The sequence below is a fragment of the Ambystoma mexicanum genome, chromosome 12 (assembly GCF_040938575.1).
Source record: "Ambystoma mexicanum isolate Mex_15411 chromosome 12, UKY_AmexF1_1, whole genome shotgun sequence".
NCBI classification, from domain to species: domain Eukaryota; kingdom Metazoa; phylum Chordata; class Amphibia; order Caudata; family Ambystomatidae; genus Ambystoma; species Ambystoma mexicanum.
The window spans coordinates 228,251,530-228,271,293 of NC_090936.1; the positions used below are offsets into that span (position 1 = coordinate 228,251,530).

At 45.5% G+C, this 19,764-nt stretch overlaps 1 protein-coding gene across 2 annotated transcripts in view; it reads left to right on the forward strand.

Moving 5' to 3' along the window:
- Positions 1–19,764, forward strand: part of LOC138513465 (CD9 antigen-like) — a 314,801-nt gene that overhangs the window by 215,554 nt on the left and 79,483 nt on the right. For both annotated transcript variants that reach the window (XM_069628336.1, XM_069628337.1), the window contains exon 5: positions 17,785–17,892. In XM_069628336.1, coding sequence (XP_069484437.1) covers positions 17,785–17,892 — 108 coding nt within the window. The remainder of the gene's footprint in view (positions 1–17,784; positions 17,893–19,764) is intronic.

The following is a 19,764-nucleotide window of genomic DNA, read 5'->3' on the forward strand; positions in this document are numbered from 1 at the left end:
TCGGAAAGGCAGTCGATAGAAACAGCCAGAACAGAGCATGAGACTTAAGTCTCAGCAACAAATTACTCTAAGACCTTATCCCCAGAGGGGAGGTAATACTCTTCGGTCCTTTCGAGGGCAGTCCTGTGCAAATCAGAACAACTATAGCACGGGAAACTTTAATGCTTGACAAACATCAGGAAGCCCTGCATACTACCCACCAAGGGGTCAGCGACCTGGCAAAGCGAGGTAGAGGCCCCAAACCTAGAGGAGCTGCAGCCTCTGGTCAGCAATGACGATCGGATCCAGGTCCCCTCCCATGTCACCCCGGTCGTGGGGTACTTAACAACTTTCCTCATGGCATGGGAGGCAATAACTTCAGACCAGAATGTCATAAGGTCTGTCGCCCATGGGTACTGTGAGGAATTCGCCCGACATCCACAATTCAGACCACCGCGCTCACAGCGCCTCTCACCGGACCATCTGGAGATCCTGAATCAAGAGGTGGAAGCGCTGCTGGGAAAGGACGCCATAGAAGCTGTCCCTATTCTTCAGGTAAACAAGGGTATTTTTTCAATGTACTTCCTTGTACCCAAAACGGACCTCACCATGCGCTCTGTTCTAGACCTGCGCCCAGCAAACAAATTCATAAATACCTCAAAAGTTTTGCATGGTAACACTACAGGAAGTGATCCCACTGTTGAAATAGGGGGACTACAGGGCAACATTGGACATGAAAGATGCATAATTTCATATTTCAATGTTGCCAGCTCACAGGAAATATCGAAGGTTCATGATAGTGGACAGGCATTACCAATTCAAAGTGCTCCCCTTTGGCATAGCCTCGGCGCCAAGGGTGTTCACTGGCAGTAGCAGCAGCACACCTGCGCAGACTGTCCGTCCCGGTTTACCCTTACCTCGATGACTGGCTCATAACAGGGGACTCGTACGACACATGTTTTTTTTTTAACACCCATAAGATCGTAGACCTTCTGTTCAGTCTGGGTTTCTCTATCAATGAGAAAAAATCCAGTTTAGTCCCCAGTCAAAACAATTTCTGTGAGCTTTAATCCTCCAACGAGAAGGTTCAGAAAGTGCTTTTTCAGATCCCTCAATATGTAGCCAGTCGGGAGGTGACGGTGCGCAAAGCCGTGCATTTGCTAGGAATGAGACCACCCCTGCAGTGGAAGCCACTGACGACAGACACATCTCTCATGGGGTGGGGGACTTGCTTGCTTCAGCAGACAGCGCATGGAGTGTGGTCCCCACAAGTAGCATCCAACCATATAAACTTACTGGAGCTATTAGCAGAGTTCAAGGTATTAAAGGCTTTTCAGATGCAACTACAAGGGAAGACCATGCTGATTCTAACAGACAGCACTACAGTCCTGTATTACCTGAACAAACAGGGGGGCACTCACTCTTCAGGGCTATCCAAGCTGTCCCAAAACATTTGGATGTGGGCTCTCAAACACAAGATGTTTCTGTTGTCCCAACATTTTCCAGGGGAACTCGATCTTCTGGCAGACGTGCTCAGCAGAGATTTCCCCTCTGCCCATAGAATACGTATGGCGTCTGCATGAAGACATCGTGTCCAACGTCTTTGCAGAATGGGGCTTCCCAGACATCAACCTTTTTGCGACTCAGAACGCCCAATCCCAAGACTACGCCTCCAGGTACCCCCAGAACCACTCCAAGGGGAACGGTCTCTGGATAACCTGGTCAGGGTTATTTGTCTACGCTAAACCCCCCCTGGCTCCTGAGGTCATAGTTTGGACACCTACAGCTCCCTCAGAGGTGCATGGACATACTCAGGGACGCTAGGAAACCTAACACCTGTTATTGCTATGCCAGCAAATGTAAATGTTTTGTTACCTGGTGTAATACCAAGGGCGTCAATCCCATCGATTGCTCACCCAAACACATTGTGCTATACCGAACGCATTTGTTGGACACAGGGTTCGTCTTCAATTCCCTGACGGTTCATCTGGCTGCTCTTTCAGCTTACACCACGCAGCAACAAAAGGTGTCATGGTGGAAGATACCAGTGATTGAGGCCTTTATGGAAGGGGTTAAAAGAATTTATCCTCCCATTGCTCACCCAGCTCCTGGATGGGATCTAAATGTGGTTTTAACCAGGATCTCCCTTTGAGCTAATGCATAAAGCAAGTCTAAAAGACCTTACTTATAAAACGGCCTTCGTAGTGGTTATCACTTCTATCAGAAGGGTTAGTGAACCACGCTCCTTTCGGTTCTAGACCCCTTTGTTACAGTCCACAGGGATAAGGTAGTTCTGCGCACGCATCCCAGATTTGCGCCTAAATTCATCTCGGAAGTTCCTTGTGAACCAATCGATTGAACTACCTACCCTTTTCCAGAATCCCACTAGCATTGCCGAAAGAAGCCTACACACACTAGCTGTGCGCAGGGCAGTCATGTTTTACCTGGAAAGAACAAAACTACTGAGGAAAAACAATTTTTCGATTCAGTGGCAGCTGGTACAGAGGGGGATCCTGTCTCTAAATCAGCTACCTCAAGGTGGATTGTCAAATGCATCACAATGTTTCACTCTTGCAAAGAGAACTGACCTTCAAGCGTAGAGCACGTTCTACTCGTGGCACTGGGGCATCCATAGCATTAATTGCAAATGTCCCCCTAGAGACCATTTGCAAAGCGGCAACCAGGAGTTCTGTACACACCTTTACAAAACACTATTGCTTAGACGTGCATTCTAGGTCTGATTCTCAGGTGGGACAAGCAGTACTAAGACATCTTTTCTCTACTGTTCCTTCTCGCAACCCACCTCCAACTCCGGGTACTGCTCGCTAGTCTATGCACCGCATGTGATTCTAAGCAGATTAACAAGCATTTGAATACTTGCATTACTCACTGTAATAGCATTTCTGATGATTGATTATATCTGCTTAGATTCACATGCACCCTCCCTACCGCTCTGTTCGGGGTGGAAGGAACGTAGACGTCTTATCACTTTCTCTCTTCATGTACTCGCTCATAATCGCTTTGGGCTCCCTCATGGCAGAAAAAATACAATCGGAGGGACCTCGACACGTGAGGGATTTTGGGTACACTACACGTCACGATGGGGATAGTGTTACAGACACGCCTATGCCGACGTACCCTTTCGGTCCCCGAAAGATGAGATGCAATACTCTGCGGTTAGCACTGGATGTCGTATCATATGCACAGCATGTGAATCTAAGCAGATCCAATCAGAAATGCTATTACGGTAAGTAATGCATGTCTAATCCTTCACCACCCCTGTAATAGAAGCCACTCTCACCAGACTCCTGTCAGGGTGGGGAGCACACGGCCTAAAACGGACAGCGCACAGCATGTGGTCCCCTTCATTAGCATCCAAACCTATCAATCTGTTGGAACTACTGGCGGTGTTCAAAGCAATAAAAGCCTCCCAAACACTTAAAGGGGAAGACAGTTCACGTCCTTCCAACTTGTCTCATAACATTTGGAAGTGGGCACTCAAACACCACCTGTTTACCATCGCAACATGTTCCAGGAAACACAATCTTCTGGCAGACTTGCTCAGCAGAGCCTTGCACCTACCCATAGAGCATGAGTGACGCTTGCAAGAACACTGTCGCATGCTCAATGCCCAGATTCTGCTTCCAGGTACCCACAGAGACGGTCCAAGGGGGAACGATCTCTGGATAACATGGTTCAGGAGATTTGCCTATGCGTTTTCCCCTGATTCCCGTTCACAACAGGATAGTGAACAAGATGCACCAGGAACGGGTCATGCTGATAGGACCTATCCTAAAAGGACAGCCAGTCAGCCAAACAAGACTGGTTGCATTCAGGCATTCCTAGAGACAAAGAAAAGAGGAGTTTAGGGACCCTCCCTCACATCCTGTGCTTCCAGATACACTGGAGCCAGGGGCAGGCTTCAGGACTGAAACCTGCCAAAGGAAAGACAAACCAAGGGCTCGAGTCTGTCTCAACACACAGAGTAAAACCCAAGAAAGACCTCACAAACCGAAAATGGCAAAAGAAGATGGGGGGGTGGGTGGGTCGTGGGGGCATTTTGGCGAAATGGTTACCCATAGGTGCTGTACTACAGCTGAGGGTTCAGCCTGCGCTAGAAAAGCACAATGGTACAAAAAATAAACCACTGCCACTAGCCATTCAACGTAGTGAGGGTAACACAAAAATGTTACATGACAATGTAGGATAAGGGGCTAGTAGGTAACCCCCCCAGCACTCCATGTAAGATGGTGTGAACTGGACCTACAAAGAGAAAAGCTAAGTAAAGTCAATTTCACTTTACTGTTCTTGGGAACTGTAGGTCACCCAAGAAAGGGTTTTTAAACTGTGTGAGAAATCTAAAGGTATTTCTGTGACCCTGCACTGAAGGTGCTGTCACCATACAAAAAGTAGATGCCTATGGAGTTTGTCAGACTCCAAAAACAGTGAAAACATATAATCCAAATCAGGGCAAAACACATGGAGTGAGAAAGAGGTCTCACTCCAGGATAAAAATGTATAAGTCCTAAGTCCATCAAAAGAACTGGGGGGGGGTCTCTACGGTGGGAGGATTTTAGCACTTAAATGAAAATTCTCCCTAACATCCTCCCAGCCCGTAACGTACACTGGCTTTACTTTCTGAATATAGCGGACGGATAATAATAATTATGTTAATAGGGGCCTTGCATGTTAAAAGGATCTGCCAGAGTTTTTCTAGAGACTGAATCAAACGTAGTCCTTGGGTCTAAATACCACAGTATGTTTTAAAACTCTGTATTTTTGAATTAACAAAAACTAAATAAAACACTGGTCTCGCCCCCCCCCTCCTATTTTCCTTGATGCCAGCTTCTAAGTCGCAGACTATACATTCCTTATCTTCACATTCCTGGAGATGATTAAAATCACTTCACCAGATAACTTTCCAGCACTGTCCAAGAGGGAATTTGGGTAATAGTTGCCCATAGAATCTTGCACCCTTTTTGTACACTGGTAAAATCACAGCCAAATGCCAGAAGGTTGGAATTACCCCCTTACACACAATAGCATTAAAAACCTTATATAGGACAGGGATCCAAATGTCCACCTCCCCTTTTAGCAGTTATATGGGATTAAGGTAAGGACCTGCCGCTTCACCATTCTTCAAAGATTTGAGAGCAACAATCACCATCTACTGTAACTGACAAGGCACCATAGGCAAAAGGAAAAACGGAGACAAGGGAGGGGAATAGAGTCTCAATAAGCCCAGAAAATACAACCACCCGTTTTCTTCAATGACCCAACACTGCAAGTTATGTTGCCCATTCAGGTCTTTATCTGAGACCAACTTCCAAAATGGGGTATAGTCTGCAGATGGAAGGCCATTTTGGAGGGCACACCATTTCCCCTGAATAAACTTGCTTTTTAAGACTTGTCAGATTTGTATACTTCGTTCATAATATACGCAATGTTGGCCTATCCAACCCCGAAGGTGAATTTATGCACTGTACAATTTCCTGTTTGGCGGAATGGCATACACAATTGTACCAACCTTGCTTACTTAAGGCTCTTAACTATCCTTACAGGGATGGAGTTATGAGGGGGTTACGTAGTCTGAGAATCTTATTTGTTTTAAAATTACTGAATCGCTAGATTTCTCATCACAGAAAGCTCTGAGGTTATCAATAATAGAAGCATAAATATAAGGCTTGTTTTCGGGTTTTGGGGAGTTTTCCTAAAGTCCTACCGGTACTAAGACATTAGTAAACTATCCCAGTGGTTTGTAGATCTCCAACTTTTAGTATCAGTCTGTACTATCTCAGGACCTTGGTAGAGTGGCAGAGCAGTCAGGCTTATCTTAAGAAGATGTGAACTATAGGTAAGCACAATGAATCTACAGCAAAGAAGCACTTTTACGTTATATAAAAGTATATACTAGTATAGTTACACCAGAATCACTTTAAATACTTTAGACATTTATACTAGAACACTTAGGAATACTTGGTAATACGCTAAGGGCACTGTTACTTTTGTGTTTGTTCGCGGTTACATTTATAGCAACATTGTGAAAAGACAATGTTATCGTATTATCGGTTATTACGCACTGCTGTGTTTTGAACGGTTTATACAGTAATGCATTTACTCTGAAAACACATAGTGAAGTCACTTAAAAGGGGGGGGGGAAGGGTTAGTGCAACATGAGCTTGGTTCTAGAGAGGGTTTCTTTGCATAGTAAGTCTTTTGTCCCAAACGTAACCCTAGTTAAAGGAAGTTCAGAAAGGGCTGGAAGTCTTGACAATTCATCAAATTGTGAAGAGTTCCTGTGACTTTCTTCCAGTCTCTAGTATTAACAACTAACAAGGGAGACCTTAAAATAGACTCCAGGATGGGACACAAGTATTGGCTTGGGTCTGAGGTAAGAGGGGTTTGCCCTGGACACCTCTATGTGCACTCCAACACTCTGGAGCGACTTCTTGGAATCTGGTAAGCAATACCTTTTTCCCCACAGTACCTTAGGTTAGAAGAAAATGTTTTTGCTAGATGCTCCGCAATGTTCCATCTCTGGATTCGACCTCCGGGTTCCTTGGTATGACTGAAGGCAGGACAATGGATGGGATCTCGTAGCAGCAGTTCGAGGGAGGACCTGTAGCACTACATTCACAAACTTCTTGGTTCACTCTGTGGTTTTGGTGCCTTTACTGCAGCACCCACAAAGGACAGGGATCGCCAGGTCAATCTTCTTTGCTTCCTGCAGTCCCACGCTCTGATGAGGAGGTCTGGGCGAATTGGAACAGATCTCTTGAGTGTCCTTACAGGTTCAGCAAAGATTTGGACGGATTCAGCCTTTCCACAACGATGAACTCAAAGGGCAGCAGGTCTTCTGGTATTGGGGTTCTGTAAACTCCTAGTACCTTGGGAGATGACTAGTTTCAAAGTTCGTCTTGGGACTGGTTGTTCCCACCAGCCAATGGGAAGGAGCCATCCTCTTCGGCACTCCTCTGTCGCACAGAAAATGGGATCATCACAGCAGAAGTCGCTTCATGGCAAAGGATTTGCAGGTGTCTTTGGTCATCTTCAGTTACTTAAGCTTCCAGTGGATGACTTGCTTTTCACTCCAGAAGCCTCACCTTTTATACAGTTCCAGCACACACTCCTCAGCAATCTCTCTCAGCATTTTACAGAAAGGGTGGTTTGGCTGTCCAGTCAGGACAGCCAGACACCCCTCCCCCCCCACCCCCGTGGGAGCTGGACCTGTTTAGGCACTTTCACAGATAAAGGACATGGGGGTGGAAAACGCCTCCCCCACTTCCTGCTTGCCCAGACACACTGGAGCCTAGGCAGGGATATCCAAGAGTTCCCACCAAAGGCAAAACGCACACAGAGGCCGCCTCCTCCCAGAATGGTAGAAGGGCTGACAAACAACCACGCTAGTAATGGTGAAAAAAGGAGGGACGCAAGTTGGTATTTGGGTACCCTTATTGTGTTCCGCCGAGGCTATGGACATAGCCTGCGGTACCAAAAATAAACCATAGTTAGTAGAACACGTCCACTGCACCAGCCAGAACTAGGTGATTGACTGTGACTAAAGTCAAAGGAGCAGAGAGAAGGGGGATACTAGGTATCCCTTTGGCACTCCACTGAAGTGTGCCAATCTCGGACTATAGAGTTGTGGGAGAGATACAAAGTATCTCTCTATCCCTACGAACTGTAGTTACTTGGGGATATAAAAAAATAATCTTGGAGGTCCCTCGGGGTCCCTAGCATCCCTGCCATTAAGGAGCTGTGTGCTGCAGTAGTAAAACAGATGCCTGTAAGGGCTATGGAGCAGACAGACTTCATAGTATAGGTAACATGCAAAGAATATAGTTCCAAAAGACAAGAGCCTAAAAGAATTCATGAATTAGTGTAAAAAGGCTCCACTTATTTAGGATTTAAAGAAAAAGCACCAGAAGTCCAGCAAAAAGTGCTGGAGGTCTCATTAGGAGAGAGGAGGAAACATAATGATTCATCTCCCTAACAGGTTTAATTAATTTGACCCATATTACCAATTTACATGCATGGCTATATAGCTGCACGCAGACTGCTGATTCAGGTTTGCACGGAAGTTACCAAACCCCATTTTACATCCCGCTTTATTAAGGGTTAGTGAGAGATGGTCACTTTCCACTCTTCACAAATCTGAAAATGACCAACCCTTACCCAGTTGGCCCGACATAAAGATGTAATAAGAGAGCTCTTGTTGTGGCCCTTAAGTCATCCTTGCAGGTTGAGCTTTTGCAAATCGCCATTAGAGGCCCTCGGGTTGAGGTTAAAAATTACAGGCTGATTCTAGGGCCAACGGTATGATCTAGTGGAAGAAACGGCTATCGGGGCGTGATTTCCCCAAGACTGATCTTGGTTGTCCCAGAACTTCACTCTGCGGTTCAATCTGAAGCGCGTATGAAAGGTCTGATACCCTTGAAGCAGGTTTGAGTCAGCTGACCTGTTTCTTTCAGTGCTATAATCTGAAAATGACACACATAAACACACCAATCTGGAATGTCGGGTAATCTGTTAAATCCCACTATATTCCATGATAGTAATCTGTAATAGTGTATCTCCCACAAATTTACCATCCACCTTAGCCAGTCAGCCCACTTTACCAGGTCGCTGGAGTTGGTGCCTTGGGTGTTACCAATAGTCCTTCCTGTGGCCTTGGGGTGAGGGAAGTACCTTCACATAGCTAACAAAAGGCTGATCAGTTAAATGCTTTAAGCAGGTTTTCGGGGAAGTTGGAATGTTTCCCAAGAGAATAGGATATGCGATCAATACTGAGGAGTCCTTCAACCAAAAACCATGATGTAAAAAACACCTGAATAAAATCAAAATCAGTATTCAGCATGAATACTCTTAGACAGTGCAAAATATTGTGTTTTTTTATACTAGAAAGACAACCCTTCGAATGACGGGTCCAATGTATACATTTGTTTTTAAGAGATTCGGCATGGATATCTGATTAAACCGAGGTGTGAAACTTCAAATTAGTCATTGCTGAATTCGGAAATGGCGAATTTGAAATGCGTCCCTCTGTTAAATCAGAATTACCCCACCCGCCTCCTACTCAACTGTTGGCAGCACACATTGTGTGCTGCCGACGCCCCCATCCCTTTGCAACGCTGGTTCCCTTCACTTGCGTGGATGGACTTGGCGACGCAGAATCCTTGTTTTTCTTTTTTTCTTTTTACTTTGTTTTAGTGGGAATAGGGGACACGCTCGATGCCATTCTAGTGAACGAGGCTGGGGGAGGTGAGAGGAGGGGGGGGGGGGAACAGGGAAACCTCCGCTCCCGTTGTTCACAATAATGGCACTGAATGGTATGTATATTTGAAATTTTCAGCTGTACGAAAACTTTGTACAGCCGACATTCGAACAACTATACCATTCCGTTTTTTTTTTTTCTTTTTTGTTTTTCTTCTAACAATACTACGGATACCGTTTGGAATCCTCAAAAGAATGGGAGGTAAGCATAGGCACATTTACCAGAACTACTGAGGGCTTAGTGTCGCTCTGTTTAATGTTGGGGGCAGTCGTATGCCCAGTGGAAATCAAGGAACTTCCCAATGGTAGTGCATTAGAGGCTGTCCATGGAGGGATAGAATTGCCAGGAAGGCGAATACTGAGGTTAAACCCCCCCCCCCCCCCCATCGTGCCCCCCCGGACCACACTTGGGGGCAGTCAGCTGGTCACCATTAAGCTTTATAGTACTACCTCCTTTTAGTTTGTACAGAGTTCTTTGACAATCTGTTGAATCGCCCGAGTGGCTTGGGGATCCATGTCCGAACTGGACTCCTGATACCAAGGGGTAAGATCGCGAGTCTGTGAAGACTGGATCTCCTAAAGAATCCACTTTTTCTTCTCAATTTCATCAACTCTCTCAACCATTTACCAATGCTATGAACAATTGACTCTTTAAGGTCAATAGGCATTTCCTCAACTTTTGTCTTCAGCTTACAAGTTTAAATATTTACCAATATCACTAAAACAGGTTTGAGAACCCACATCCTGACGCATCTTCAGGCTGTCTGAAACCCCCCCCCCCTACCCTCCCAGTTTCTCCTCCCAGATCACTGTGCCCCACTCAATTTACCCCATTTCCAACAGCTCAACCTTCCGCTGAGATTCAGCCAAAGGTTCCATCAGGCAGTCTACTGGCTGAGCCTCAATGGAAAGGGGCTCAATTGGGAATATGAAACGGTAAGTGCAAGAAATACTTGGAAATAGCAGCATTTTCTTGTTATCCCCTCTAACTCCATCAAAGGGGCAACTGAAGAAGGGAAGCTGGGGCGGGTGGGGAACAGGCTACAACTGAGACACATTGTCTACCAACGGGGCAACAAGATTCTGTTGCTTATCCTGTGGATAAAATTCAATGATAATACCAAAGGACCCCCCTTTCCGAACTCTTTCTAGAATCCGTTTCTGCCTCATTCTTGTCCAGGGTTTGGAGCAGTTTCAAAATGGGGCAATCGTCCTTCCAAATATGAGTTGCATTACCTTTACGTAGTTTGGTTGCTACTGTTCAATGTCACAAAGATATTAAATGCACAGTATTGTCTAAAAGAACACAATTAGATTTGGAGACTTGACAACTTGCTTAAATCTTGCTATATACTCTTTTTGGGTTCTCTCTCAATCAGTTCAGTTTGGCCCCCATCTCCATTCCATCAATATCTTATAGCAAACCCTTGATTTCAGGCATCAGCAAGTCCACTTCTTTGATGGGCCTGAACAACCTTGAGATTTTACTCTGGCTTGCCCCGTTAAGAGCAGCTTCTCTGCTTTCCTTTTAACCATTCTAATTGTCTAAGGTAAACTGCCACCACCTCTAAATAAAAACAGAAGCAGCAGTTGGCCCAGATCGTCAGAGGCTCCAAGAATGGAAACCTGTAAATGCCCACTAGAACAGTTTTACACCAATACTCTGGTTGCAGATTTCCCAATAGAAAAAATGGTAATAAAAAGCACACACACCAGTAGGCAGAGGCAAGTTAAAGTCAAAACTGTCACCTGATCCAGCCACACAAACCTCTGTAAATATGATGCAAAAAGGTGCTATTACACTAAAGCCCCATTAACTGCAGGCCGTAAAGACCCTACAGGCGTCACCCGCGGCATATGTACTTATGCTCATCAAATGGATCCTCTCAATTCCCTCACCAAAAGTTTTCTTTCGGTACCCTCTGGCAGTTGGACTCAGTATCTCAGCATACAGCGCTTCACTCTGCAAAACTGGTTGCATATGTATGCTCTGGGAGTTGCTTGATGGCATCTCATTCTCGAGCCTGTGGTTCTAGCTTCTAGGATGTTGTCATTTTCTTATGTTTGAGTCTGCTAGTTTCTCATGTCTGTCACCTGCTTTGGCCACTGTGCTCCATGCTTTCTGGTGAGCTGCATCCACCCAGGTTGAAACCTGATAGCACCGAGTGCCCCGAGGCGGAGTTGTCTAAGATTTCTCCACACAAATGCTAATTATATTTAACCTTCAGCTCTTACATGAGGGGCTTGACAAACCTTCAGTCCTCCTGTGTTTTCTTTTGCACTTGCCACTATGCTGTTCAAAATACACCTACTACAGGAGAAACCGCAAACTGAAGCAGTGCAGCTCGATTCACGATTGCTGTGCCAGGTAGCTCAGAAATTGAGCTCTGGAGTGGCAGGCGGTGAGACGAGGGCCAAAAAATAATGACCTATATACCCTTCTCGAATTGGCTGTGCCATCTTCTCTTCCATCACACGGGGGTAACAGCCTCTTCACCTCACGGTACTGCAAAGTAATTGATTAAACTTAAAATGAACCACCCTGTTGTCAAGCCTAACCACGTGATGTGCACCTGGTTGTCAACAAACTCGGCAGATAACTTTTTGGTCAGCCTGGTCCTTGCAAACAAAGCTACTTTTTTACCTTCATCCCAGACACATTTGTGCCCTCATCAGTCCTCCCTGCACTGTTTTTCAGTAGTCCTGCACGCCAATAAATCATCTACATATTGAATTAAGGACCTGAATGTTTCATAAATCCTCAAGTTCAAACCCTGCTAAATGCCTTGGGATTCGCAGTACCCTTGAGGTCTGGTATGTTGAAATCGGCTCCCGGCAAACGGAAATGCAGTGAGATATTGTGAATCTGGATGTAAAGGTACTGTGAAAGCATTCTTCAAATCCACTATAGTAAAAAGGGTTAATTCAGTGGGTATGTTGCACTATATCGTAGCGTGGTTTGTAACCACAGGAACTTCTGGTTGCACTCGAGAGATTGCAAACCCTGAATCATCCTCCAACTAGCCCCTTTTGATTTCTTCACTGGGTAAATAGCTGTTACAGAGTTAAATGGTATTATAATACCCTGATGCAAAAGGGCCTTTATGGTGTCATAAATTACCTCTTCCACTGCCATCGATAAAGGGTACTGGTTAACTCTGGGCAACACAACACCTAGTTTTAGTGTTGTGCGTATTGGTGCAACACTCTGTAAGAGCCCTACGTCATGCAGTATTGATCCACAACTTGTCAGGTATTTGAGACAAATCTTCTGAAGCAAAAGAGGGGGCATCCCCTTCTAGTAAAATGTAACAAGACACATGCCTATATTGTATCAGAATTTCACAGGGGACACTTCCAATATTTTCCCCCTCGTCTTAATTGTCAAACATTTCTTCATCTGAGACATCTGTCAACAGTAGGATCGATGCACAAAATTGTGTGCTACTCCCCATTGTCAGAATCGACTGCTAATAACACCATTCTGTCCTTTGACACTAGAACTCCTATGTCAGGCCTTCTAATCGTTCCTGCAACTACTTCCTGAGGTTGGGCTGGCCTAAACAAAAATGTGCAGGGTACACAACAGCACTTGTTAGCTACTTGTGGCACTGAGAAGTATTGTAATAGCGTATATGAACAATTGAGAGCGGTTGGTATTCCTCTCGCTGCTGCTGGATCAATACCCAATACATGCAAGGTCAACATTACCCTCACAGTACACAACCGGCGTCGAACACACCACACCTCTTTCAGTGAATGATATGGTTATGTTGAGCTTACTTGAAATGTCCCTGCCCAACAAATTACTTTGGGGTTGCGGTAGAGTACAACAATGGAGCCCACGCCTCTGTCCCCAGCTCAATGGGTTATTTCTTGGTAATGGGAACCAATTTAATTACCCCAAAGAAGCCCTGTGCATCCATGACCTCGCCTGACAAAGGGAATCCTCCCTCACAAATACACAATTTGGTGGCATCTGCGTCACCATCAAAATGAATGGTTTTTTGCTTATCCATGTCCACCAAGGCTTCCTATTCTGGGTCGGCAGTGACTGATAGGACTGGCCATGCTAAGGCTCTCCATGGGCTGTCCTAGTCTGGATATGTTAGTTCCTGGAAAAACCAATGTATTCCCTCCAACCACTGTGTCCCCCTGATAATGTGTGTCTACCATTAGGCAGTGCATTATTGTTCAGTATCTGAGGGCACTGCATACAGTGGCATGTTAATCTGGAGCTGACAACTGTGAAAATGATGGTAGCGGAGCCGGTGGGATGCTGGGCCATGGCGCACCATAGGACAGTTTGGGGGTGGTTGTCTGTAAGGTTGGGGGTATGGGGCTGAACCTCCCTGGGGATAAGGGTACTTCTGTTGCTGGGGGTAGCAAATGTCTGCCTACTTCTGCATTCTCTTGAAAAATGACCTATTCGCCCACACGGCCAACAGTGACCTCCCCTTCCCCGAGCCCCCAAACACCTAAACTCCTTCACTGACTATCCTGGGTACCCCTCTTGATACTGGGGCTGATACCCACCTGCCCAATCGTTTTCAGCTGCTCAGAGGTGCCAGTGGCATGCCGGCTTGATCCGCTCCTTCTGTCTGCACTGTCTCCACAGCCCCTTCCAATGCAGCCTTTGCTAAAATCTTCTGAACCAGTTTTGCTTGCTCTGCTTGTGTCCGCTGCCCTGCTTCCTTCTCCTTTTCTTTCAACAGCTTGCAGTGATCTATAATAATGGACTGAATTTCCACCGAACCCTTTGCCTCAATCCCCACCATCTTATCGAGGGCTTTCTGTACCTCCTTCAGAAGTCCCTATTTTACAACAAAATATAAGAATGGAATAGCTCGATCCCAATAATCTCCTGTTTCTGCCCTCCACATTTCCTGTATAATATATATTGAACAGGGTCCTCCTCTCGCATCGTTCAATGAGCAATTGAAGATCGGGCATGTCTGGGCAAGAGCACCGTTGTGCCGTCCACACTTGGGACCCAATGTCATTCAAATGCCCTCCATCATGACGATCATCGCCCAACTCAACACCTGGGTACCCAGCTTTAACCCATGTTTTGTCAGCCTGATCACCCCAGAATTGAAACCAATAGAATTTTCTAATCCCCTACTGCCAAAGTTGTGCCAGCTGTTTGCTTCTTAAAAGCATACATCCACTTATCCTCTCCAGTAGTGACAGATGGAGTGTCATTATGATATTATATGGGACCCTGGTATATACTGCAGTATACCTGGTCCCTTGTGGAAAAATGGAAACTGCCTACTGTCTCACCACTCTTTCACCCCCCCCACCACCGATCTCTTAGCCACTGCCATACGTCTCTCTTTCATAACCTAGATCCCCACAAACCTCTACTCGCAGAGCAATAATGGGTGGTTTCTCCTCTTCTTCCACCTCCTCTACAGTATACCACTGGTCCTCGGTTCTAGGCCTACTCATTGTCTGACCGTCCCGTGCCATAGTCCAAACTTTTGGCCAGCCGCCTCCTGTCTATGCACATCCTTAAGAGCCAGGCTATATATTCTAAACAAGATGTCTCCGGCCCTCCATCTGTTCCCACAGGTGTGCGTTGTCCATCTCTGCTGCCCAATTTTAGTCTGGCTAACTTGCCTTACACCTTCCTGAATGTGTCTACCAACTCTTTTTATTGGTTCCTTCTGGTGTTCTGCCCCCCCCCCCCCTATTGTCAGACGCTGTAGGGTTAGGAACGTTATGATATCGGTCCGGCACGGTGCGGGGCAGCTGTAGTGGGCAAAGGAACATATGTGCGATTTGTGTACCCTGATGCAGCAAACGTAGGATAACATCCTAATGGAGGACATTGAACTGCCTCTACAGGGCAGTACAGGAGCACTGGGAATTATCGGGGCGCAAGGATTGACCAACTCGCTCATCACCTTAAGTGGATATTTAGTAACACCTTTCAAATCCTCCCCCGTTTTCTTAACTATTTTTCAACTTTTTCCCCTTCTATTTAGCAGCCAAAAATGTGTACATATGACCTTTTAATATCTTTTATTTGTTCCCTGTTCCGACCAGGGTTTATACATCCCTCCTTTCGTTTCCGTCAGCGATTCTTTGTGATTACAGAATTATTTTCTCTTCTCTATACAAAGGAAGGGGTTTAGACATATTCCAGCAGGGTTGCTGGCTCATCGTAGCCACCCCAAGGTCACTTTTCTGCAATATTACCATCACCCCGCCTCAAAACACAAAACCGTAACCTCCCAGTACTCTTCCCACTCTAACCATCAACACCCACCCCTTACCTCAATACTCAATCTTTCACACTTTCTTCAAACCCACATTCATTTACAATTTGCAACCTTCCCACCCAACACACCAGGCTCTCCCCCAGCCTCTACTCATCACCACAAAATTAACAAAAATCACAAAAACGTACCTTTTCGTTCCAACACCCCCTCTATATTGGATGAGGTGACCCAGGCCCACAAGGGCCTATACCACAACTACATCTCATTCTTACGCCCCCCACTTATACTTGGCAGATAAATACCAGACCCACTAAATAAATGGGGTCTCTATCTGTATTCTTTTTCCTTTGTTACAAAGTGCTGTCTTCTTCCCTAATACTGTAGAAAAGGGTCCTGTTACACCGCAGTCCTCTATATAATACTTTAGTTAACTTTATACAATGCCACGTGGTCTTTCAAACTAGCCGTCCAGTCCTTCCTCAGTATACGCACACACCACTCGACACATACTCGTACTCCCTTCCCGTAACCCACTTGTTTTTCTCCAAAGAAGGTGCACTGCATGTTCACCCGAAGTCCTCTGTCATGGGGTCCCATTAACAGCCTGCACAATCTCGGGAAAGCACCCCGCCCCAAAGAACAGACAGGAATTCTGAGAACACAGCTCCTGTAAACCTCTCAAAGCTCTGCTGCAGATGGGTGCATCCCCTTCGGATGTGCAGCCAGGAATCCTGTCTTCGCGGGGGTAGTCTGGGATATGTCAGAGTCACTAACTCCAACAACCATACAACTCTCCATGGGGAAAAGGCAAGGTGCAATCTCTTTTGGGAAGAACAAGAGCTTTATGTTGTATAGAAAAAAGATGGTGACCGGGTCCACAGCTGCAGAGCTCTCCATCAAAGTGAACTTACCTTATAAACCTAAATCCTCAATCATGACTAATTCAATATACTGTTCATCCCCCCCCAGACCCCCCACCCTCATTGGCTACTTCCCATTTACATGCTAATATTCACATATGGACCCTTCTCCAATTGGCTGTCTCATCTTCTCCTTCACAAGTGGGTAACCGCCTCTGCTTCCGGGCACTGCAAAGTAATTGGTTAAACTTAAACCACCCAGTCTTCAATCCTAACCATGTGCTGTGCACCTGGTCGTCGACATGAACTCTGCAGAGAACTCCTTGCAAACAAAGCAACTCTTTTCTCACCCCAGACGCGCAGGTGCCCCCATCGTTGCTTCGAAGCATTGGCATCATCCTTTGCTCTACTTTGTACAAATCCCAGGCCTTGCTCTCTGCTCCACCCTGTATATGCTACCCCTCTCAAGAGATAGGCCTGGTGTCCCACTCATCCCATCTACAAAGGATTTAAGAGTTAAATTTGGTAGTTCAAATAGAATGACCATTATACTGGTGGGCACTGGTGTCCTAAATCTCAGCTCATGTTTTGGCAGCTCAAGGCCTCTGCCCTGGCTCCCAGGAGTATGGCCTTTGTACTGGGCCTAAGCCCTTCTCCCATTTGGCTGCTTGCATTCCTGCCTAATTGTTCAAAGGGCTAACTAATTACATTTATATGTGGGTGTATGTGTGTGTTCCCTATCGTGCCTGGGAATTGGAATGTGATATGCAAGAAAAGGGGCTTTGTGGTTCTGTTTCGAACACGGCCTGTGAGGATTCAGGCCTACTCTAGAGTACAGAGTTCACATTATAGATGTCCCGCACATGCATTGCAAGGATAATGGTTAGTTTCCCTTGTATAAGCTTCCACAATACTTGTCTCCAGCCAGTTACTTCCATTAAGGTTCCCCACTGCCTCCTTACATCACCCTCTTACACGTTAATATAATTTCCACCATCTTAATCGTTTGGGAGGGTCGCCAATTTGAATATGCATCCCAACACAATCCTAATCTAGATTTCTACAATTTCTTGTTGGTTCAATCCTTAACTGTGTTCACTTTTAATTGAATTTGTCTTTTCTGCATACGCACTAGCGCTTATTCATCTTAAACCAGTTACAAATATCTCTGCAAAGGATGATCTATTTACAGTACATTCGTTGTAATAGCTTTTCTTCCTCACTGAACAATAAATTGTGCAATTGACAAATTGGCAAAAGATAGGTGGGTTTAGTAAATGTACTTAATGATATTGGGTGCTCTTGGAGGCTCACGAAATTTCTTCTGGATGCCTCCCCTAATATTCAGTGTTTTTTAAAATCTAAATATTTGTATCTGTGGTTGATTTTTAAAGTAAAGTGAAACCTACTAACCTTCCTAATTTAATCTTATCTACTTGTAGGTTGTTGAAGAAGTGAAGAAATTTTACTCGGACACGTTTACCAGGTATAGGGCATCGCAAGGTAAAGACGAGGCCCTAAAGGAGACTTTGAAAGGACTTCAATTGGCAGTAAGTGTTTGGAAGCAAATTATCAATTTTTTTTGTATATGTGGTGTTGCCATAGATGTAGCTCTTGATGAGAGGCAGGGTGGAGATTTCCGTTCAGAGCTCCTGTTAGGCAAGATTGAATGCAGTAGTCTTTGGGTGCACTACAACAACCCTGACCTCTGAGCAATAGGAACACAACCTTTGATATAAGTCTGTACTGCACAGGTGGGTAGTCTGGTTGAGTAGCCAGGCTTATCGCAAGAGGGGTCAATGTGAGCTGTCGGGAGTTAGAGATTCACAGTGACGAGTATTCAAATAAACTCTTACACACAAGGTTTCTTGATTAAACAATTAATTTATTTGCCTTGTAGAATAAGCCTTCTTGAGAAGGGAGCAATATAAAACACACATACACTCCAAAAATACACACTCTTAGGTATCTAAATCAGCAAACACCCATTTGGGATGACACACATGCACTACCTACACCCTCGGGTGACGTCAATAGCTAGGGTGCTGTTGGCATTATTATATCGCTGTTGCATTTAGAATATTCTTGGAGTAGTGTTAAAGAGAAGAGTTCAGAATAAAACAAGTATGTAAGTACTTTCAATACAACCCCCAATGCAAAGTCAGTTCACCCTTTCCTGGAAGGAAGGCAAAACACATGAGCAGAAGAGAGTAGAGTAATTCAGGGAGCCTAGGCCATTCAATGTTAAGTTAGCAAAAGTCAAGGTGAACTGAAGCACTTCTTGCAGGTAAGTAGAAAGTCTTTTCCAAGGTTTAAAAAGTCTTTGAGAATAGAAGAAATTCAAAGTAGGGCTACAAGCTGATTAGGCCTGTGAAGTAAAGAAGCTGCAAGCAACTCTACACATGCAACCAAGCAAGTCTCCAACGAGGACAAGTGGCTGCACAACAAGAGGTAAGTTCTTAGACTGTACAGTACCTTTAGGTTGAAGAAAAAGTGCAGCTGATGACTTCTGATCCTATGCAGGTCTGCAGATCTTGCTGTTCCTGGGCCTCAGTCGTGAGGACAAGAGGGAGGACGTCTGGGGACTCCTGCACTGCAATGGGCCAGTCACCGTTCGCAACCGGCAAACTTCAAACAAGTGGCTGTTCGGTGTTTCAGCTCCTCGCGTCCACCGCAAATAGCAACACTGCAGTTCCTGGTTCAGGCTTGGTCAGTCCTGCTTCCTTGGAGTCCAGAGATCTTCTTGGAGCTCTTGGCCAGCTTCAGTTTTTTTTTTTAAAACTTTCTTTATTAGCATTTTCAAACAAAACAGTTTGGCCATGCGCCAGCCATGGCATGAGACCCAAACCCCCCTACCCCCCCCGCCCGCCGTAGTGACATTGTCCATGTGTTTGTACAGTTCTCAGTGTGACGCAGTTTCCGTGCCTTCAACGTTATGCATGGAGCTGGTGCTCGGGCTCTGTGATGGGGACAGATGTAGTGGGCTCAAATCTTCTGTCGTTGAGAGCAGGTATTCTATATATGGGCCCCAAATGTCTGGAGGACGCGATTGAAGCGGTGATGTCTCAATGAAGTTGGTTTCTACGTCCTGGCAGTATGTAATGTCTTTAAACCAGTATTGTGGGCTCGGTGGGGGCCCTTCGCCCCAGTTGCACGCAACCCTCCTTCGTACCAAGACAAGTAGTAGGTTTGCTAATTTTCTGACTGTGTGGGCAGCGTGTGGGTCAGTCACAGCATTGCCACCTTCGGGTCGGCTTCCAGGCTCGTTCCTAATATCGCAGCTGTTTTTTCTAGTACAGTATTCCAGAAAGTGGCCACTGGTGGGCACGACCCGCCAGGTGGAGAAAGTCTGCTTCGCTGTATTATGTTATGTTTGATGGAGGATATTAAAATGGATTTGCTTGAATCTGGTGTTAATTCTT